The sequence below is a fragment of the Corvus hawaiiensis genome, chromosome 2 (assembly GCF_020740725.1).
Source record: "Corvus hawaiiensis isolate bCorHaw1 chromosome 2, bCorHaw1.pri.cur, whole genome shotgun sequence".
Taxonomy (NCBI): domain Eukaryota; kingdom Metazoa; phylum Chordata; class Aves; order Passeriformes; family Corvidae; genus Corvus; species Corvus hawaiiensis.
This window is the reverse complement of record NC_063214.1, coordinates 26,531,312-26,555,199: the sequence shown is the minus strand read 5'-3', so window position 1 is coordinate 26,555,199 and position 23,888 is coordinate 26,531,312. Positions and strand designations below refer to the sequence as shown.

The 23,888-nt window shown below is 44.6% G+C and overlaps 1 protein-coding gene and 1 long non-coding RNA gene across 2 annotated transcripts in view; one reads left to right on the top strand and one right to left on the bottom strand.

The window, feature by feature from the left end:
* Nucleotides 1-22,125, bottom strand: part of LOC125321298 (limbic system associated membrane protein) — a 1,007,901-nt gene extending 985,776 nt beyond the window's left edge. Inside the window, exon 1 of the mRNA XM_048293943.1 lies at nt 21,938-22,125. Within this exon, the coding sequence (XP_048149900.1) occupies nt 21,938-22,004 (67 nt within the window). The 5' untranslated portion in view covers nt 22,005-22,125. The remainder of the gene's footprint in view (nt 1-21,937) is intronic.
* On the top strand, nt 19,002-22,210 carry LOC125321299. Its single transcript, XR_007201507.1, has 3 exons — nt 19,002-19,303; nt 20,163-20,305; nt 22,122-22,210. It is a non-coding gene; the product is annotated as an uncharacterized LOC125321299 (long non-coding RNA).
* The last annotated feature ends 1,678 nt before the right edge of the window (nt 22,211-23,888 follow it).

Here is a 23,888-nt window from a genome sequence, read left to right as displayed (position 1 = left end):
TTATCAACAGTACATTAAAAATCCAGGGCTCCTAAGGTTTATTTCATTTCGAATCACGGCCTGCCTGCTCATTTTAATGTGACTTCATGAAAAGCTTTCTGCATTACAAAGGGATCTCAGGGCTTGCCTTTCTTCCTCCCCACACTCCAACTGCTCTTCTCACATGCTCTGAGCTCAGCCACACTGCGCAGTGATGAGAGTCCCAAACTCACTGTCTGCCTGTGTGACTCAGTGAGCAGCTAAGGCTGTAGGTCAGAAGAGATGCTCTTCAGCCGTGGAAACATCAATTCTCAGCAAGGCTTCCAAAAAGATGTCCAACAGCACACACATCAGGTAGGCTGCCCATACTGGGGAGAGTGAAAGGTTTCTTTCGCAGCTTAAGACCAAGGTTTCCTCTAAGAAAGACAAGAGGATCCAAACAAGTGACTGTGGACATACAAATCTCGAGCCTCAAGACATTGGTGCCAGCTACAGCAGATCTCGGGCTGTATTCTACAGGCAGCTCATGCTGGGTTTCTGTGGGGAAGTTACTTATCCTTTCTGTGCTTCCATTTCACTATAGGGAAGAGTTAAATCTCCAGGATTAAAAAAAAGCAAACTAAAAAACCTCAAACAATTAAAATGTACACTTTCACTAGCCTTCTGTACTAGTTGCACAGGGAATTCAGAGGAGAGTAGAAAAAAAAGAAAAAACACCCGAAAAGTACGAAAGGATGGAACTCACAGTGAGTTTCAAAGTGCTAAAATGAATACTTAAGGCAACTTTCACATTTGCTCAGCACAATGTCCAGGAATGCCAGGAGAACCTTTGCCCTCTTCTTAGGAAAATAACATGGTGAACTTTTACAATGGATCACAGGAAAATGAGTGTTCATACTTTCAGCCAGCATTAAAGTGGCTTTAATTCAATTTAGTTGGATTCCCTTTAAAGGAAAATTAAACAAAATCAAATGATGGCCATTTTTAATTCCAAACAAGTGTGCATGCATGCATCAGTTTAATACATTTTACATAATCCACTTGAAACCCACCTTGTTAACTTAATTCAGATCAACTTTCCCGTGTGTTCTGCCTAGACAAGCCCTTAGAGATAACATTATCCGTCCTCAAGGAACAGCTGCATTTCATTATTGACACCTAACTCTAGAGAGAGCTACTCTGGAAAGGACAACACAGTTGCACACAATTTATATGTCTGTCAGAGCAAGAACAATGCTCTGTATACAGCTACAATAACAATTAATATACTGGCGGTTGTTGTTCCATTAGTCACTAATTACACAGTAGACCAGTTATACAGAAGCTTTGTTCCTGGCAAAGAAGCCACTGCTCCAGAATTGCTGAATTGATAATCCAGAGCCTGCCTTTTATTTCCCCGGTGATACCCTGCACCTTTGCCATCAGTTAACTGAAAACACCACAGATGGTACAGATCCATAGGCAATGGCTGTGCACTGCACACCGCTGTTTTAAGAACTTCTGAGTTATGGCATTTGCATGAGAGAAGTCAAGGTGAGTTCAGTGACTGAACAGAATTGCTTCCAGTCTTTGTCACAAAATATAAGAAGAATAGTTTGTCATTGAAGATTTTTGCTTCCTCTTACAAAATACAGGAGAAGTGTGGCGACCTCCACACATTGTCTCATCAGGCTACTGTGAACACAAGAAAATGCCAACCCTAGTTGAGAGTGGTTTTGAAGGACCTTTGTTTCACCAAGACATCTTGCAAAAGATGAAAATGGTAAGAGGTGCATAGCAGCTTTTAAAAGGATGTTGCAATAAACTCCGACACATTCGGCAAGCCACAGATGTGACCCTGGCCAGCCAGGAAAGGTACAAATGGGCCCAGCTTTCCTTATGATCTTTTCTCCACATTCTTTTTCTCTGTTGCTTTCTGCATGTCCTTATTCAACAGTGCATCATGATCTATACTCTCCTGTGATCCAGCCAGTCCACCGGTCCAACACTGCTGCAGGTTTTAAAACTTTGAGGAGAGACACAGAGGAGTGGTCTGGCCATGATCTTTGATGTCTGAAGAGCAAAACGGGAGAGGTGACCATCATTCTCACATTATCCTGGATGTAGCAAGTTAGAGCAGAAGGGTAATTGTCTCACCTTTCCCCCCACCAAAGAAAGGACCCAGGGATTGAGAAGTCTTTGAAAAATGTCGATTTACAAAAGTGGCAGTTTCCAATCAGCTTCTCTAATTAGCATTTAGTGGAAACTTTTTGCCTTTCACCAATAACAGATCCCTCCAGGGAATTGTGGTTAGAGCAAACTTCCTCTTGATATGGGAAAAGGGATAGAGACAGTGTTAAAGACAACATTACATAGTTTTTTAATGAAAGCCTAACCTCAAGAAGTTGTTCACTGGAACAAGTCAATGAACCATTTTGATCTCATTATTTGGAATCCTAACTTTTAAAATTAAAACCTAGTCAACTCATCTTGATCCAACTGTGTTCATCTGCAGTCAACAATTCCAGGAAAATAAAATGCCTTGCCTTCTCTCCGTTTTCCTTTGTTGTTACTACAAATAAAAGTGGAAAGAAATTCTTTATGCTTTCATTAATATTTATAATACAGATAAAATTGCATATATCATGTGTGGTTTTTTACACATAAAAGTCAGGAAAATATCATCCAGTTGACTTCATTACAAAACTGCTAAGTCATCCCCCAAACTGACTAATTCTGTATTGTCTGTGATGAGTACCAAGGAACAAATATTAGCCTTATAATGAAAATTCAATCACATCCTTAGCTAGTCACAGACTAACACTCTGCTCCACAAGGTAAAGGTAAGCACAATTGACAAGACGGATCGAATGATCCCATAGATTTAACTTGTGCAAGTTCTTATGGCAAAGGCTTTGTTTTAGCTCAACTCAGTATAGTACCACATTTATGGAGCTAGAGAAACATTGAAAAAAGAAAGCACAGATCAACTGAACTTCCCTCCTAGAAAGAAGACACCTTTATACCAAACAGCAATAAAAGAATAGAGAGAAGATTGGGACCCATCACACAGAGAGCATCTTTTATGTATGGGAGAAGATGGGGCTGGAACTTCCTTTGTCTTCATTTTCATTGTGTAGACAGGTAAGCCAAGGCACAACCTGATTAATTGACTGACTTAAAGAGAGCCTGTGGCAAAGGCAGGAATTAAGCTCAGCTCCCCCTGAGGATCAGTCCAGTATCTTAACAAGCCCATATCTTTCTGTTCTGAAATGCTGTGGCTTTCCTTTGTAATTAAACAGCATGGATACGAGGGGGCTGATTTTAACTGTCATTGTACTGAAAGAGCTTGCACTGGTCAAGTGGGGAGGAACTGCCTTGCCAACCTAAAAAGGCTTTTCCTCTACTTAATTCCAGGCTTCTAAGCTTTCAAAAATAGAAAATATTGCATAACCAACAGTACTGAGCAATTTTGAAGGCATACTGAAAGAGCTTTTTATACTCTCCCGTTTTAATAGCTGGTGCTTTTACTGTAGATAGTATACAGTTACAGAATAATGTGCATGGGTTTAATGCCTGCTATGATAGCATCTGAGGTGAAGATATTGAAAATTCAATTAAAATATAGTTTAGGATATTGGCTTATTTTAATTTCCAGCCTCCTTTACCCTCCATCCACCTCCTATGCACCCAGGACTGAAGCTAGAAGTTACATGCTGAATCTTTTCTCCTGTAACTCATAATCTGAAGAACTTTGTACTTCTCCATCATTTGATCATCTGAAACCTCTTCTTAAAATTCTACAGAGTCCCTCTGCTCCTCTAACAAAAGAGGATATTGACGTGCTGAGACAGGAGTAGTTCCTATTAACAACAAAACTAGATGGGAACCCCAAAGATTTGTCTCTTAGCACTAAGCCCTGGGTTACTCATACTTGCATGAGCTTTTTCTAAACCATGGTCACTTTTTGAGCAGGTTCAGAGAGGGAACATAAATTATTTCACCACAGCAAAAGCAACTCCCACCTCTGCAGTTCTCAGTTACCTTTAAACAACACAACTTTTTGCCCTCATTTATGTTCCTCTTTCTAGTTGGATCAATGAAGTTCTCACTGTCACTGTGTTGCCTTACATGGTACAGAAAAGAAAATAGAAGTCCTACTGGGACACAATCAGAGAAACAGCAATAATTTCAAGAGGCAAGTAACCAACCAGAATCTCAGAAAAGCTTCAACTGCTGTCCAGTTTCTTCTGATCCTTCCTAAAATATACATGAGAGCACACTGTAGGGTGAGTCCCTTCAGTTGCCTGCTAAACTGAAGAGAGGTGTCGAGCATCACTGCACATAAAAAAACAACATGCAGTACTAGGACAAGCATTGCTGGAACAGAAAGGAGATCCTTGTTCTATTTTCTCTAACAATGCTCAGGAACACCTGGTTCTGGAAACAGAACATCCATTTGTTTATGTCAGATTTGAGAGAACATATACCTGAAGTGTTTATATGGCCTGTCTAAATCTTACCTTGACTGCAGTAATGGCAGGTGTTATCACTGTCACATGAAATACTATCACTAAACTACTTGCTTCTGAGGCTTCTCCAACTTTCCAAATTTTATTACAACAAAATGTATATCTAAAATATTATACCTTTGGTGCTCCTTTATTTCAGTGGGAGCACACAGTTTCCATAATAAGAGGAAAGCAGCACAACAGGTTCCAGGACATTTCATAATCAAACCTACTCTAGATGTAGTTTACATAGATGTGAAGATTGAGGTTAAGCACCATGGTCATCTGTCCCCAGTAAACTGACAAGTGGGCTCTTCCATGCATCTAAAGAGTCACTGCCCTACTTATAACTTTCATGAGCCCCATACAACTACCCAACGAAAGCTGACCACATCCCTGTTTTATGTGCAGGGGGACACAAAGTAGAACGAGTCTCATAACTGAGCAATGAAAGAGACTAAACAAAAAAAGTGCACCAGTCCTTTCCTTAGCACATAGTTCCATCTCAGCACTGCCTGCAGAGAGACCTTTAGTCCCCGCACTTGGGTCCCCATGGGTTATGGTGCATTCGTGTAACCACCCATTTGGAAACAGATGAGCTGTTCCTACCCTTCTGGTTCTCACAAGCACTCCTGCACACCACCACTAGCATGGACCTTTTTCAGTAGCTGCCTTCATACTGGTTGCTGGTTGAGTAGCGAATATCTCTGAGAGCTGAATCAGAGGCTTGGTGACTTGCAGTGCTTATAACCCCCTAGAATGGAGGTCTTGGACAAGGTGTACACACAGTGTCCCCAAGGCAGAGTTAGAGGAAAGATGCACATCTACAGGGAGGTGAAAGAGATGAATGGAAACTTTCTTCTCCAGTGATGCTGTCCTCATGCATCACACGCTGCCTGGCTGTACTGGGAGACCAGCTGACAGCAAATAAAAAAAGGCAGCATATTAAAACTGGATAATAACAGGAAAGATCCACCCTGTCTTGCTGTCTTTTGAGGGTGTTGCTTTGCTTGCTGGCTCCTGAGATAGGCTCTTTCCGGAGGGGATAACTGTGTGCCCTGCTTCCCACATTTTGCTGTGGATCTAAATATACAGGCACTGCTGCTAGGTGAGTGCCATTTGAATTGACAAACTGCGATTTCTGCTGCACGCCTCACACTTAACGCAGCCCTGCCTGGGCTTTGAAGGCAACGGCTTGTTGCCTTGAGGTCTGAAACTAACAAAGCCGAGCTGAACAAGCCCAGGGCTCCCGTTGGATTGCTCGATCAAAGACAATATTAAACAGCAGTGTTTTCATAACTACTATTCTGGGGCTCTTGGAAAGCAAGACAAAGGAGATGAAGTTAATTTCTGTTATCATAGCCTGGTGCAGCTGCAAGGGCCCTGGGAGAAGCCATCTTCTCTTGATGGCTTACGCAGTCTGTGTCTTTGCAAGAGCTCCCATTAAGCAAACAGAGCTTCAAAAGCTTGTCAGGCGCTTCTGTTCCCCTCCTCCCCACACCATTGTCAAATCCACCCCATTCCTTCCTTCAGACATCTTCCTTATAGACATCAGGGAGCCTCTCTCTCCTTCACCACTTCCCTGCACCTCAGAGCTCTCTCCTTCACCTTTTCTGTCAGCAGTGCTGCCCATTGCCCTGCCCAGGGAGACTCAAACTAGGGAAGTACTGCACAAGACAAACGAGTGCTGTGCAAGGGAACAGGACAGAGAATGAGTCCTCCAGGTTCTGCTCTGCCACCAACCTAGATGGCAACTTTAGAGAAATATCTTAACCTTTGGTTTCTACATGGTCAGCTGAGATTAACAGGGCCCAGGGGGTTTTGTTTGTTTGTTTTTGGGGTTTTTTTTAGTTGATGTCAAACAAAACTATATTGTGCATCCTATTTCTATTCTTAGACGTGATTGGTGATGGAAATCACTAAGGAGTATTGCAGGAGAAACTCAAAGCTATCTCCTGATTAGAAGCACTGCTTTGAGACATTTCAGGCAATTTTACGATGCCTCTCCTACAAACCATCATTGTCATGGTCAACAGATCAGCTTGAGAATGGATGCTTGTCAGCACCAGTGCTGTCCTGGGACTGCCATTGGTTCCTCAGGCTCTGATTTTTCTTCCTTACTCTTCATCTGTAGTTGAGCATAGACATCATTTATGGAAAAGCTGGAGTGTGGTAGGACTTGTTTATACTCTCAGCTTGGTTGCAGTAAGGATGAGGAGGATGAGAAAGCTGGGTAACCATGAAAAGCTTTGAAATGAGATTACTGAAAGGGAGGAAATAGCTCCAGAGAGCTTTGTTTAAAGTCTTCCTCTTCACACTGCACGTTATTCCTTTGAGGTCACTCAGATAAAGGCACAAATTTGGGATAGGGCATAGAAATAAAGCACTGCTTGAGATGAGCAGGGTATTACAGGAACTCATCTGCATTAATGGACAGAACACCCCGTATTGTCATCCTCTCAAACTGGGAGTTCACCTCAAGACTCTACGATCTAGGGAGATGTCCCCAACAACCTGACTCCTTCTGTACAGGAAGTACTCTTGGCTAATAACTGCCATCTGGGATTTCACAAACTGGTTTCATTCAAGTTTGCTCTTCCCTCTAATCTCAAGTTTCCCAATTAGCTGAAAAAACATTAAAATACAAAAAAATCTTGCTGGAAAATTTCTGGATAGATCCAGTACTGATGCCCGTGAAATGAACAAAACTCCAACATCAGGCTCAAACAAGAGGGATACAGTTGTGTCCAGCTATTTGCTGATACCTTTCACATCTCCCTCATGTCAGAGTTTTTCCTACTAAGTGGTCAGTTCACATCTCCAAAGATTTCTGAACAAAAGCCCCCATTCTAATTGTTGGAGGCATAAAAAGAAAGAGCTGTTCTCAACCCAGAAGTGAAGTAGCCAGTCTTCAGTTTTAAAGCAAATCTTCTAGATGTAAATTGCTGCATAATTTAAGTTTATTGAACATCTAACACCAGGAAATGTGCAATTCATGAAATTTTCAGTGAAGATATACGAATGAGACTTCCTGATACATTTTTAAAATGTGAGATTATCAAAGTTTTATGCACTGTCGACTTTGGCCACATACAGCAGAGTTAATTGAAAGAGCAGCCCTGGCTTTAAAGGTGTCCCCATGAAAGTGGCAATGTGTGTTTTATTGTCTCTTAGTCATTTGCAACTCAAAGGTACCCAAATTTATGCATGAAAATGTGTTTCTTCCAACTGCCAGCCTGCACCGCAAGACACTATTGGATCCAAGAATCCGGGTAGATGCTTTATTTCTTGCATTCACATCACTGGTCCTGCAGTTTCTGCAAACTAAACCATGGGCCTGACTTTCCAAGATGCAATCCTTAAGCCCCAGATCAGACCCCATAAAGAAATCTGCTTGGAGTGGATCAAAGATCCTCTGTTTGGAGTACGCTCAACAAGAGATACAAACAAGACAGGAACGAACTGCCTTTCACGGTGCTGGGAAAAAGCAGAAGGGTAAAGGTAACCCCTCACTCAGGAGAGCAGAACTACCTTTTATCAAAGGACACGTGGTGCAACTCATCCCCTTTCTCTTCCCCTCACAAACATATACCAGTTTAGGATTTCTGTAGCCTCAAGTTGGAACAAGTACTGCCAAGGATAACCAAACTGAATGACACATCCTTAACCTCCTAGAGAGAGACAGCATAAATCCAGCCTGAAGTCTCTGCTCCATGAAATTGGATTAGGGACTCCACTTCGGGTCTACCTAAAACAGACAAATAGCCCATACAGTTTGTTTTTTTTTTCCTTCTTTGTTTTTTTCACACAAAAAACTCCCCAAAAGCAAAAAATCACTGAAGAGGGGTTAGGCAATCTTCTACCCCACAACAACAAATAAGGCTACAGAGCAGAACTCAAACTCCAGTGCAGAATTGATGGTTTCTAAAAAGCATTAGGTCATACCCTGTCAGTATCACCCTAGGGCAGGAGGTAGACATCATAGAAGTTGTTGGACTACTTGGTTTTACTACAAGTACATCTTCGGTCTCTTGTTTTGGTCATAAAGCAGCAGAAGTAGGAAACGTGAAGTGGGATATGTGGTGAAAGTTTAATGCAGAGAGAGGAAAGAAAAGTGCCATGCTTTCCCCTTCCTTGCAGCTGCAGCGAGCCAACATCAGGAGCAAAAAGAAATTGGCCACACTGACTGGAGACTGCAGGGCAGACACCACACTGTACATTTTACAAATGCATCAGAGATGCCCACCTCCAAAACTGGCAAGGGCATTACACAGCGTCAGCTCTCTTTCTGTGGCCATCGTCCCTAATACTGCTGCTGAGATACCTGCAAGGGCTGTGCTGCTGCTGCCACCTCTGCTCACAGTGCCAACGAGCGCTTCTCAGCCATCTGCTGGGACTAGCAGGGGCTCTTCCCTGGTCTGCCTTCAGTGCAGAAAGCCAAGGAACAGAGATCTGGGACTGGGGTGCCTTTGGCATGTGAGCCTCTTTACCTATGTCTGTGAGGTAGGTGCAGACTTTTTTTGCTCACCTCCTATTTAGCACTTAATGCAAACCCCACTGAATGGTGGAAGTCGCAGAGCTCTAACTCTAACATGTGTGGTGGCTAAAACAGCAACTACAGAGAAAAATTAGACCTCTCCAAAAAAAGGCCAGAGCTGAGGGATTAATGTGCTTTCTGAACTGTGGGATAAGCACATTCCAGATCCTGCTCTATTTTGGAGCAGAAATATAGATTTGAATGTCTTATATGGTACTGGCTTGGGTTCAGTCTCCACTTCTTTCTAAAAGCCCATCCTAGGCATGAGAAATCCTTCTTTGTAACAGTTTTCATAAAACAACCATATTTTTCCCAGTAAGTTTCTCCTTTTACTATTTGCGCAATCATTTTTACAGCACCAGTTCTGGCTACTAACAAAAGTAGTGACTATATAGCATCAATCCACTTTTTTTACTTTGTTCAAACATGTGAATTGCAGAAAAAAAGAAAATTTACTTTGAGAAGAGTTTCCCTTCCTGTGAACATTGCTATTAGGTACTGCTGCTGTTAGATACCTAAACAGAAGCTTGAGAAAATGTATTCCTAGGTTGGTTTTGGTTTTGGCTTTGAAGAGCTTAGGATTTTCTCCAGAAGTTCAGCACACAGCAATACAACCACAAGTTTGCCACCAACTGTCCTCTTCTTGGTAGCACTCTGGGTCTCTCTCTTCCTTTCAGAGTTACAGTTCATGCAACCCAGAGAGGGGACCCAGAGCTCCATCCTGTACACCCAGTTGCAGGAACGTATTTCAAGGTCTCCTGCTGCTGTGTCTTTGCCCCAATAACTAAAGGAGGTGGCAGCATCACGCTCGCATTTAACTGCTGGGTGCAAAGCGACAAATGTTCTGCCAGGGTTGGAATGAGATTAGCAAAATCCTACGGAACAATTACTCAAAGGTGCTGTAACAAATCAATTTCCTGCGTGCAAAAAACACAATTACTACACAAATTATCTTGCTCTCACCCCATTCCTCTCTCTGCACTGAGCCACAGCTGAGAGGCCCCATCCTTTGGGCTCTGAACATATAGTCCCTTCTCTTAGGTGACACTGCCAATGGTAGGAGCAGTAGTACTCCACCTCCCTTGATGAGTTGTGCCACTAGAGGGCAAATTGCCAAAATAATACAGGGTAAACAATAAGTCCATTGGTCTTTGAACCTACATTCCAAGTTCTCCATCTCCATGAGCAGGCATCCTACCATTCAAGAGCAACTCATATCTGCCAACACAGATTATGACCTTTGGAATTTCTAACCTTCTCCACTTCATCATATTTTAGTTAATTTCTCAAATCTCCCAGTTTTCCCATTCTGGGACAAATGCAGAATCTCTACCTAATGCACAGGTGGGGGGGGGGCAGGTAAGGAGGGACATTTTATTCTTTCCAGGGCTTACATATTTTTTAAACAGGAGATTCCAACATGAAAAATAAAGACATTCAGTGCAGACAACTCAAGTCTACAATGTTTCTTGTCTCTGGTTCAGAGCCAGAGCCCCGCTGCACTCCCACTGCACCACATCTGAGCTAATGAGCTCTCCCACCCTGCTGGGGTACATGTGGTAAGGTTGTCATTACCAGCAGCCACCTTGAACATACCAAGGCTAGTCAAAATGTCCAAGCTGAGTAGCATCAATTTCCATCCAGAGTCAGCTATCTCCACGTTTTGTTCCCTGGCACTGCTGGGCTGCTGAGGCCCTCAAACAGGCCTTGCACTGACTGGGAAAGATCCAGCAACACTGAACAGTCTGGACTGCATGCAATGCAAAATGGTGCTCCTTGCTTCCCGCCCAGGAAACAGATTGCAATTTGCATAGTGCTGTACCTGAGCTAATAAACTATGATGAACTCTCTCTGGGTCTGCATCCATGGCACAAATAATCTTCAGTCTGCATAATTCCCATTATGTATCCTGGCTCTTTCACTCAAGCTGCAATACCTTTTACCTCTGAAAGTCCATGGTGCCAGCCAGCATCCACTACAAAACTTGCTCTCAATTCTGTCTGTTCCATTCCCATTAAACCAAGCAGCCAACACCACACATCTCACTTTCACTCTTCAGTTCATGTTGTAGGTGAGACAAGAGCAAACCATCTGGGCCATCCCCACGTGCCACTGATCAGCTTGGCAATCTCCTGCCATCCTGTTCTACTGCTGTCTCCCTCACAGGCCCAGCTCCCCCCAGCTCACAGATGGCCCTGGGAGGACTCAGCTCTTGTGCCATTCCAGGAACACTACAAACTCCACCACATCAGCTTCTGAGACTGAAGGGACCAGTCCAGTGTTCAGTTACCCATTTTGAAAACGCGCAAGGTAGAGAAAGAGCAGAGCATATATGTATCATGTGTGTCAATGTGGAACCTGTCAAAGCCCAACACAGCTCACAGGACAGAGTCACAGACACTGGGTTTTCACCTTATTGGGCATCCAGCAGGCTGCCTCTTCACACCTATCAGACAAATCTGAATGAACGCTCCACCAAAAGAAAGTGGGAAAAGGTCTTTGAGTTAAGCAGCTGATAAAACCAGGATTTCAATTGTTAATATAGCAGAAGACTTCCTCACATGTCTTCAACCGGTATTTGCATCACAGCAGAAATAATACAAGGCAAGAAAGAAAAACGCTTTAAAGAATATGGCTCTTTGTCAGACTGGAAGTATTAGCTGCGATTCAGAAATTAATGACAGCATAAAAATCTATTAAGGCATCTAGACTGTCTCTCAAGGGGCCTTTTCAAGCTTGTAGTGCATGGATTATTCTCCAGGGCTCTGCCCAGCCAAACTTCAGCTATCCCAAATGACAGCAATTCCACCATGATTCTTAACAAAGCTGTATCACCACCTAATCTCTTTCTTCCATTAAGTATTCTTCCTCTCCTGTCAATTTTTTCTTTCCTCCTCCAAATTTTCTGTCATGAGAGACTCTTCTAGCTCTGAGTCCACACTAGACAATTCTTCATGCCTTCCCAGTATGCCTACATCATTAGCATAGCTCCTCTTTAGTCGTTTAGCCAAAACAGCTATATATTTAGCTCTCACAAGCATTCTTCATAAGTCAGTCCCTCCAGCCCCTTAATCATTCTCCTTGCAATCCTCTGAATTCCCTCTAATTTTGTTTACATCTTTCTGGAATTGAAGTGCCCGGAACCAAGTGCTGTAAACAACAACAGCTCGTTATCTGGCTAGACTGTAATTCTGGTGATCACAGCACAGGCCCTGCACATGCCATGCACACACAGACACATGCATATGTTCGTCCTCTGGTTCAGACACAGCATCGCTACAGGACACGACTTCCACTCACTGGACATTCCCTCCTCCACAGTAACATCAGCTGGGTCTCTTCCAAGGAAATCCAATTCAAGACAAAGTGAGAGCAGATCTTCAGTACAGCACTTTCAGCTGCCTGCACGCTCAAGACAGACACCAGCTACTGGCTGCACTCAGGTTTAATTTTCAAGTTTTCAATAACACCAATAAAGGCCACAGTTTTCAGAATTTTTTTGTTTTAGATGACAGTTGAGACTTTGATGTAGTCTTATGACAGCAGATAACACATCACAGGAAAGCTTTTAAGCACTTGTGCCTTAATCTGTTCTTGAAACCCAGGCTGGAATTTTTCCAACAAAACATCTTTTTATTCTCTATTAGAAAAAATATCATTTTGGTGAAGCAGAAACATTCTGCAAAGATCTTTTCTTTGCTTCAACAAACTTCTGGAGAACTTGAGAAAGAGTTCATAAAGAAACCTGACAAGGTTCCTGCCAGCTCTCAAGACAGAATCACAGAATATTCTGAGTTGGAAGGGACCCACAAGAATCACTGAGTCCAACTCTAAAGTGAATGGTCCATATGCCACAACCTTGGCATTATTTGCACCAAGGAAAGGTGGCAGCTCCACAAGAAGGTTTCTTTTAGATCAGGGTGACCCTAAGCCTCTCCCTGTAACAATTTCAAAACCTCTTCTCACTTAGCATCCCCAGGTCTGAAAGAATTACAGAGCTATTACTCCTGTGTGTGGCAAAGAAAGCAAAGCCTTGAAGTCTTCTGTCTCCCCAATATGTTTCACATGTCCATTCCTCCTTCACAGCAGCTACAACAAAGCTTCAGCATCCAGGAGAGCTTGAGGTCTGTCTTGTTTCAATTTTGTGGTGGTTTGGTTCATTTCGGTCAGCAGGAAGAAGAGACAGAGACCAAAAACTCTTGGGGTTGACCAGGGGATGAGCAGAGCCTACATGTGGGGTCTTGTGAGGTTCCTTGAAGCCTGAAGAAAAGGCTACTGCTACAAAGATTTACATCAGGATAGACAGAGCAAGGCCAGCCAGGATGGCCTTTTCTTTCTTTTCTCTAGGCACACAGCAGGCCAAAGGAGAAGGAAGACTGTACTGCTGACTGTAGCTCTAGGTCCCTCTGAGGCAATGGCACAGCTCATTTACCTCATGCTGCAGCTGGACTTTTTTTTTAATCAACATTCCAATCTGTTGCAGCTCAGTGGCTGCTGGACAGTACACAAACCAGTCACCTGTAGGCACCTAGGATACATGAAAATGGAGGAGAGCTTATGCATCCTCACTTCAGCTCCCACTGTTTCCTGCCTTCCTTCCCTTAGCTGGCCTAGACTAGACACCTCTTACACCACCTGGGATAGCATGATCAATTTCTTTTCTTTGAATCACCAAGAAATTACCATTCATAAAAACCCCAACCTCGATACAACACAACTCTTCCAGACAAATAGTTTCCTTTCCTCTACAAGAGATCTAGAAGTTCAGAACATCTCATCCTGCTCAGCTACCCAAACTGAGACCGGACAGAAGACAGCCACGCTGGGCAGAGCCCGTGCTGTTGAGGAAGTTAAACCAGCAAGGCTGTGGTAATGCAGGTGCAGCCAGAGTACAGACTGGCTGGTTTACTGCTTCAGGCTGCATCCAGCTCATAAAATAAGGAAGGTGGGCTCAGTCAGGTCGTGCTATTTTTGAGTATGTTGGTCTCATTAAAAAAACAATGCAACTTGTACATGTAAGAAAGCCTCCTTTTATCCTCTTCCTTCTATTCCCAGAAACTCTCTTGTGAAAGTGTAGGAGTCAAACACGTCCTTTCCACTCTCTAGGCTGTATTCCTGCCCAGGTGACCGAAGCGTGACTAAGTTGCCACCTTACACTGGGGCTATCACAGAAAGATGAGGAGGGGTAGCCAAGCCACAGAATCAATTCTGTTTCACTGCAACAATCTCTTGCCGTGTCAAGATAGGATGCAAATGTGCTATGAATAATGGTCACTCCAAAAGCACACATAGCTACACAGACACTCCTATCAGAAATCAGGATGCATTTACCTCCTGCACTAACATTCATGACAAGTCCCTTGCACAAAACACAACTCTAGACCAGATTTGTTAACATTTCTCAAGCATCTTTACCACACAGGTTATGCATTTTCTGTCACATGCACACACTCAAACACATGTGCATGCATATATATAATCTTCTGTTCCATCCATGCACCTTCCCAAAAGCCAAGGAAGAGCTATTCAAGGGCCATACCTTTATGCACAGATCACGTATACAGGCACAAATAAAACTGGATGTTTTGATCCCATTGTACAAGGTACCTTTACAAGGCAAAGAGTAGATACTCATCATATGATGATGTACCAGCATGACAAAAGTCTAAACACATTTACACATCAAAAATTCCACAGACGGCCCTCTGAATAACCCCTTCTTCCTGCAGGCAAAACCTTACCAGCAAATCGCTCCTTTTTCAGATGCTCAAGTATTTATCCCCCCAGTCAGCCTCTCCAACATCCACACAGGGGGAAGTCAGGTACCAGTGCACTGGCTGCAAGGCTCATGATCAGAAAGGCTCTTGCTCTCTTGGTGGAACTTTGGGTCAACTGCTGAGGGTCAAGCACAGCCAGGCTCTAAGCAGGTGCAGCAACCAGAGTGCATGCAGAAGAATATTAATAGTTATTGTCCTAGCAGGTTGTAAGGATTAATTGGTTCTGGCCTGCAACTCCCCATCAATGTAAGTGCTAAGGGGCAGAGGGGAGGGAGCTGTGATTACACACTTACATTGCATACTCATATGCTATTGATTTCCCAGCTGGAAAGGCCCACAGCCTTTCGTTTGTCTCCTTGCTTGCTCCCTTCCTCCCTCCCTCATCCCACTGCTCATGGCCTGCCCGCCAACCATCTTCCTCCTCCCAACAGCACAATCACCATCTCCAGAAAAAGGAGAGGGACACCCTTTTTGTGGGACAGGTCTGCCAAACCAGAAGGAAGTGCAGAAACCTGCATCCATGAGGTCACACAGAGGCAGACTCTAGGGAAGGAAACAAATTTCAAGAACTAACCGTCTTCAGGGGAGTTTCTTTTGGATGCTTTATAAAACCTAGGGGCTGCAAAAGCCAGACTCTGAGCCCACAGCTGTGATTACACTTACTTTTGCTTTAAGCCAAAACCCTTCCTCTGAAGCCTGCCTTATCATGCTATCTTTTTTTAAATAAAACAAACCAACCCTTCAAAAAAACCCACAACACACCAACCTGTTAATTGGATATGTTTACCCTTGCATTGCCTCCAAAATTATCTCCTCCCAGAGGTACCATTCAAAGTCCAGTACCTCTATGGCTGACAACCACTGAAAAATCCTATTTTGTGCTTGTGGGCGTGTAAAGTGTAAAGGCGTGGCTAGTGTAAAGGGCCCTTTCCCTCAGCATGTAGTCATGCAGAATTTCTTCCCTGGGAACTTTAAAACAGCAGATATGGCCAGCAAGACACTTCACTGTGAGACAGAATACTCCTGTGGCTCAGAAAAATTAGGGTAGCAGCCCCTGTAGTGCTATTTTCCTTTTCTTTCCATGCAGGTGAGCAGGGAGATGCAGTCACACAGGCAGGCAACCTCCTGGAGGGAACTCACAGGGAAATATCTCAGTTTCCAGGAAATTCTCCATCAGCTAAAGCACCACAGTGCAATGGCATAGCACAGAATCAAGCCTGGGCTTCTTTTCCCTGGGCCTATTTCTGTAAGAACCATGTACTCCCAGCATTTTTTTCTTCCCTTCTATGCTGGCAGCAGGGATCTCTGCCCTTTGCTGACACCAGGAGAGGGCTGTGTCTCACATGCTCACCTACACACACCCTTAGCTCCTTCTCAGAGAGGGACAGGATGGTCTGTGCTGTGCTTGATATTTTTGATTTTATCATGGATAATTTGACAGCAGGAAGAGCACATCAGCTGCCAAAATCATTGATCTTTGAGTGTGAACAGCAAATGAAACTGTTGTGCACCTTTTTAAGGAAAAGGGGATACCAAAGAGGCAAAGCTTCATGTGGGGATCACAGACAGCAAAACCCTGCATCCTTCCAGCAGCACCCTATGCACAAAGGAGACAATACCTGGCAAAACACTGGTCTCCGTGTTCAAAGGCACACGTGAAAGATTTTCCCCAGACTCTTCCAGGATATCTTTGTCTGGTACCATTGTAGACTTCACTCAGATCATTCAGTCCTTTAACAACCTCCATCAGACAACAACCACCTCAGCTGATCCTCTTCCATGATGCACCCAGAAAAAGGGCATCCCTTGCCCTTACTCTTCATCAGCTTTTGCCATCTGTCCTCACTGTACAGCACACAGGAAAGGAAGCAGTGCTACAGCTCCTCATCACCTGCCCAGCCCCACCAGCCTCTCCAGGCAGCTGCACTCAACACCCACCTGCTGCTGCAGGCCCTGTGCATCAACATCCCTTGTCTAACCTATTCCTGAGCCACTCAGTCTTGCTCAGGGTAAATATGCTGGGGGAAGGGTCCAGACCCCACCAGCAAGGCAGGGGCCTGGGCTCACTCAAGGCTTACAGGAGGCACAGGTGGCAAACAGAAAGGGTATGCACTCCTAAAACACTGGCTATGCCAGCAGCCTAGGATAAGAGCAGCTGTATTACTCATCCCAACTAGAAGAAGCTCTACTGCTAGTGGAAGAAAAGAGGAAGTGAAAGCAGTAGCTATAAAAGAGCATAGCTCCTCCTCAGACCATTAGCATACACATAAGTGGGTTGCAAGGCTGAAAAGGAGTGCCCGAAAACATTGGGAGCTGGGTTCTTTGTTACAGAACTAGTAAAACTCCTGTGTGAGAAAAGATCTCTGAGACTAAAAGACAAAGCAAAATTTCTCTTATCATAACAAAGCCCTCTGAGCAGGTAGCTGAGTGCTGAGATTCATAACAGCTAGAGGAAATTGGTTCTTACTCATGTAATTATTGACACAAATGGTTGGCAATCACTGGGATAGAACTGGAAGAAACACTTGGGATACCTTTTCAATGCTCCCTGTGTCCAGATAAAAAGCCTTCTCTACTTCTTCCTTATACTAAGCCTACAAGTGTTTAGTTTTAGTATTGAATCTCTTCATCATTTAAGAGAATGCAAGGCAGCTGAGTGAGTTGTCACCTCATCAATACAGTCCAGCCTGTGAGAGTTTCCCTTGCCTTACTCAAGGAGAGAGAACTGGAAACAGATAGGATGAAAAGTATATTCAGGAGAGCAGGAAAAGTCTTTTTTTCTCTCCAGCTGGCAGTATCTAAATGTTATCCAACTGCATCACAATCGCCCCACGCTGTTCCCCATACACCACAATGTCAGCACTCGCACACACAGGGCTGCTCCTCCCTCTCTTCTCCCCATCCATTACACATTATCAGCACAGAAACACTCGGGTACACGCTTCCATCCATATAGACTGCGCATACCTCACGCATTAACAAACACATCATTTTTCACACCCGCACTGCCCACTAACGTTATAGAACATGAGACTTTACAGATAACATTTGTACTGTGTGCCAACCTAAAGCATCCTATTCCACTTACCCGACTGCTTCTGTGATTTCTTTCATCAGACTCATTCCCCATTTAAGAACACCCTTGAGCAGCTCAAAAAATACATCATAAATAAATGCTCCCAGTACTATGCAGGCCAGTTCTGCATGCCCTTTCCTAAACCATCTCCTTCACTAAATTGGCTGTGGAGGTATCTAATTTTTTTTTTTTTTTTAAACACAAAGTCTTCTACAATTAACCAATTAGGTGGGGTTGTAGGGGAGGTTCATTAAAACAAGCTGGGATTTTTTTAGCAAATTGCTGATTTGAAACAGCTGCTATTTTTCAAGGGAAAGAATTTGTTTAGAAGAATTTTCAATTTAAAGCAATGCTGAAGGAAACGTATAATTTGTCAAGGCGTTCATTTTTTTAAATAAAGTGCTCAGGGTGAGGAAATAAAAATTAATATTCATATTGATAGCTAAGTTAGAGTAATAGTAGGTAAAAGTGCAAACATAAACACAAAATTCTTCTTAATTATCTAAATGCAAGTTTTTATATAACCTAATCATCTGCTTCTCCTCCTCATCCTCATGCACCCAATTTTTGACTTGGGGAAAAAAAAAGGAAAAGAAAAATTTATCTTTACAGTCCAATTCAACAATCTGATCTCTTTCAGAAGCTTTGAGGTACATTGTGCTAAGAAACGAAACCATTTGAGGGAGAAGCTGCAGCATGCCACTAGAAAATCCTAGAAAATCCCACCCACCAGCAGTGCTGGGCTGTGTAGGTACTTTTATTCCTCCGGCCCCCACAGGGCAGGAAGGCCAGTGCACCATGCAGGAGGAACAACCATCCCGCCTCCGAGCCACCTGCCTCCCAAAGGGGACTGGAAGTGCAGCAGCAGAGAAAAACGCAAGAATCCTAAGCCACAAAATTGAGGAAATCTAGTGATCAGGGGGGGAAAAAAAAAAAAAAAAAATCCTCTGTGCAGGACTTGGAGCATCTAACCTAGGGGGGAAGGAGCAAAGGCTGACTCCGTGCCAAAGCCCCTGAGGCCAGGCAGGCGGGGACAGGCAGCCCTTTGCATCCTGCCTGGCAGCGGCGCTGGAGGAGGCAGCCTGCGCTGGCCGCTTGGCACCGAGGAGCCATCGCTCTCCTGCCAGGCTCAGCTGCGCTTCCTCCCTGCACCCCAGTGCCTGCTATTCAGCCTCGGCTCGGCCCGGCAGTGCCAGCAGCGCTCCCCTTCTCCCCCACGCCTGGTGGCTTTGGGAGAGCGGAGAAAGACGAGCTGCTTTTGCGTTCACCGGTACACCCCCAAGTGGACAGCGAGGAAAGGGGAGAGATGGCACGGACAAGTTTTGGATAGCTCGCAGAGGTGTAGGCTCAGCTGTCTGGCTCTGGAGGGATGTGCTCACCGAGGTCTTGGAAGCGTTCTGACTGGGGCTGCTGCCTGTCAAAGCCGACACTGCCATTTCCTGGGGTAAGAGCTCCACAGAGTTGTGCTCAGCAGGGTTAGAGGAGTGTTCAAGGCTTGTTACCACGGCTTTCAGTGAAAGACAAATAATTTGAAAGAAATATTGCAGGGGGTTTTTGTTGGTTTGTTGGGTCTTTTTAAGGACACAATACTTTCCCACTCCTTTTTAACTCCTTCAAATATCTTCAGGCTTGCTTCAGGTAGTGCCCTGCTCCTCCCATGCAGCCCCGGTATTCCTGCTTCCCCATTCTTTCACCCTTCAGATCAGAGAAAGGAAATTACTGCTATGAAACTAGATTCAGCAGTGCTCTGGTTTATTTCATGCCAGAAGTTTGGGAGCAGTAGAAAAAGCATCTCCAGGTTTGCAAACACTCAGACAACACCACACCACCCTATCCCATCTCAAAACCTAGGGAGGGCAACTGTATTGCCTCTGCCTTCTCAGAGCGTATGTGATAACACAGACCTCAAAAGACCTTCCCTGAAGCCTTCAAAACGAGAATAGATGTGGCTGATACAACTGTGGCAATACTAACTCACTAAAACAGAAGGTAAAAGCCTGGCCATGCCTGTACCCTGGCATGAGCTCCATCTATAAGGACAGACCAAAACAGATCCTGGCTGGGCTAGCATCGGGATGCTCTGGCCACAACTCAGGGAAGGCTTATGACTTGAAAACACTGCGTGGAGCAAGCGTTGTGGTCTACGGAAACATGCATCAGAAAGACAGGCAATGGTCAGAGTCAACGTGATTTACCAATGTCCATCTTTCTTGACAGCTCTCTGTGTAATCCTCCAGGGCAGGGGGAAGTTCACATCAAGCTACACAACTTCATTGCTGACATTATCTACTTATGTTACACAGGTATCAATTCTCCTCTTACCCCATGTACAACCTATGTGCTGGAAAAAATCCTCCTTCCCTGTCAGAAATAGCCACTTCACAGCAAGGAAGGAAGTCAGCTGGAAGGTGCTGGTGTTGGATTCACAGTCCAGACTTCAGAGAGTGTAAGTTGAGCGAAAATATGTGACAGTGAAAAGCGTGTGTATGAGACCCAGAAATGGGAGAAGTGAGACTGTATGAAAAGGAGCACTCAGTAAATGTGAGAAGGTGGCAAAAAATGAGGGATTTCATAGTGAGGGCTTGCAGGAGTGACAGGTGTGAGGCTGCAATAGAAAGCATGTGTGTGACAGGGAGCCTGCCTGTACGGGAATTTGCTTAGTAGACAAAAAATAGAAGAGAACAGTGCATGCAAGACTGTGTGTAAAAGTAGGAGCTAAGGGGAAGTGAGGATGCTGTGACTGGCATATCTCCATGCACGGCACTCCTGCACTAATATGTACTAGAGTGATAAAAAAGCACTGTGTAAAAAGCCGTGTGTGAGCGAGATGCGCTCTGAGGGTGCAGCTCACTGCGAACGCAAGACTGTGAGGCACAGAGTAGGCCAGATAGAGTACATCTATGTTCTTTAGTTATATATTCACCTATGTGTGTGTATATGTGTGCACACACTGGCTTACAAGGCTAGTGCAGCAGGATAGGCAAGGGATTTTAATATGCAAGCAACCTCGAACACTAGTGATCAGGATGGAGGCTTGAAGGAGGGAGGGGGGACAATGGGAAGGGAGAACATGAGCACAAGAGAAGCAGACTCTCCAGGAATTGCATGTGCTAGGGAGCTAGAACTGTATGTGCCAGAGTGAGTTTATTCATCTTGCCTGCTACATCCCTGAGAGTGTGTGTGTGTGTGCGTGCGTGTGTTCATGAAGGACCACAGATGTGTGTGAGTGAGTGTGGATCATGCACAAGCTGCAGTTTTGAAGGCTATGATTATATGGACATGTGTGACATGTATTAATACATACAGCATGGAATGCATTAACCCTTAACTCCTGTTTACAGAAAGCATCTCAAAACCAGCTAACATGCCTGTCATCACTTCGAACTAAATTCCATACTCACACTTGGCTCTTAAAGCAAGAAACCCAGCTGGCAATTCTCCACTGAACAAAACCCCATACCCAACAAATTTTCTTCTCCTGTCTTTCCTCCATCACTCTCTCTCTCCTTTTTTTTTCCCCCTGGTATAGAGGGGAAGGACATAGTGTTTTCGCAGACAGACCAGAGGCATAGAGATTCCTCTAACCTCCCCCTCTCTGGACAAAACCAAAATAAAAAAAAATAAAAAACCCACAAAACAAAACAAACAAACAAAAAACAAAAGAAACTTAACACTTATCTCCTCAGGAAGGTAAAGAATTGAGGAGAATCAGTACTTGTGACCCAAAGTGCCGAGAAACAGCGGTTGTGGATGGAGGGGATACCCACCTTCACCCACCACTCTTTTCCTTCGCAAATCTTAACTGTACTCCCCCCACCAACTCCCCTTCTGCAAAAGCATAAATACAGCAGCAAAGTCAGTCACATGCAGTGCCCTCTAACCATAGGATTCACCAGCAGCGATCTCTCCTTGGCTTATTTCCTGAGGCAAGGGGGGGTGGGGGGGGAGGTTTGGAGGGGAAAAGGGGGGGAGAGGAAGCTCCAGCTTCCAGCTCCATGTTTCAGGCCATCCTCAGTCCATCAGCCCCAATTAAAGCAGAAGGGTTTGAGGAGGTTGCAAGAAAGAACTCACCACATACCTTGCAAGGAGAAGAGGGACAGGAAGAATCCCAGCACCCAGATACTGTGCAGCCAGTAGGTCCTCATGCTTCTCTCTCACTCGCTCCGCTTCCTCTGCCTTTTTCTCCGTCTCTTCGCTTCTCTCTCTCTCTCTCAATTTATCTTTTTTTTTTTTTTTTTTTCCCCTCTTCTCTCCTCTCGAAGAAAATGGGATTCGTGTCTCCCTTCAGTCCCTCTGGGCTCTGCTTTGCCAGCTCTGACAATCCAGTCACAGTGCAAGCTGACCCGCGGTGGCCAGATTCCCAAATAACCTCGCACTCTCCCCTTCAAGTGCTGGAGAAAGGGAGGGCCAGGTTGGATGCTCCACCGTAGCCTGGGCTGGCTGTAAACACAGAGAATCTCTCTGTCTCTCTCCTGCAGCTCCAACTAAATGCGACTGTACTTAAACAAGCAATGCCTTATAGGACAGCGCTCAGAGCAGAACAGATCCCACCTCTGCCACCTAGTGTTGCAAGCCAGCTCATTTATTTCATTTATATATATATATAACTACATATACGTTATGCTACAGAAATATGGTTCCCTCATTCCTCTACAAATGTATCTCTTGGATCACAGTCTATGAGCCATTCTGGGCTCAAGAGCCCCTGAGGTTCCAGCTCCAGTGCACACGGGGAGGCAATTCAGCGAAGGAATATTCCTCATCGCCACAACAAGAAGCACAGCAGGGCAGGTTTGGTTTCTCAGCAGAGTTCTGCTTGACAAATTCTGAAGCAAGGGTCTCTCTGATGCTGGTGTCACTGCCGGGCAGTACACAGGGGCCAGAGGGAGATTCAGACACACCGACTGTAATTACAGAGCTGCCAAGGCCTCCAGGAAAAAATAGCAAGCATCAGTCTGCATTAATCTTTGCTGGATCTCCTGTGACTTCTGCACAATTTCAGAGGGACCAGAAAGAATCCTTCTGTAAGGGAAATACAGCTTGAAAAACAATCATTTGCTCACAGAAGGCTTCTCCCACAACCCTTCTCCCTTCAAATACAGGTTCCTCCTGCCATATGTAGTACCAACTTTTTTTCTCAAGGAGTAGTTAGCTCCTGTAGCTCCATTTCCCCCTAAAATAATTGCCTCCAGTCAGAGGAACACCAGTAACAATGTACCGCTTAACATTCACACAGGGCTTTTCATCAGTCTCTCCCCAGGCATTTCACAAAAGGGTGTCCTTTCGCAGCTGGGGACGTGGAGGCAGTGTGAGTGCACAGCTTCTGAGGCCAGTCCCTGGGACACAGTGTGACAGCCCAGCTGGACTGCCCACCCAGCCCTGTGGCCCCTCTTCAGGCCACATTGTGGCCTTCACTGTGGTCACCAGGCAGCCTATGAGGATGTCAACACTAAAGGACACAAATCTTCAGTTTACACATTGAGGGTGTGGGTAAGCAAAGGTGAGTGTCCACATGTAGGGAAGGTCTGTAGGATTCTCATCACTAATGATGCCGTTTCAGAAGTGTTTCTTATTAGACTGCTGTAGAGCAAGCTGTTCTGTGAACAGAACGCACCAAGCCTGCCTCCCCGTGGGTTCCTGTCTGCTGCCTCAAAAATCCCCCTGCTCTAATAAAAGCCAGATCCCATCATGCCCCCTGTGAAACCTCCTGTAGGAATCAGAAATCCATGCTATGGCTAGTCTTGCTTCCTAGTGGACCAAAATGAAAGAAAAAACACAAGGCAACACTTGCCTTAGCCTGGTTGGCTGCTGCCATGTACCACCTACATAACTCACATGTTTTCCCCTATGGAGGGAGTGGAGCATTACCTAATCACCAGTTTTTAAGAGACATACAGGAATAAGTTACTTTTTAGCCTTCCGCCCTCTTTTAAATGTGGTTGAAATTGGTTGCACTGAAAAGTTATTAGGAGGAAGAACAACATATGGACAAACAGATACACATGTACTATCAGCTAGGCTTCACTTCC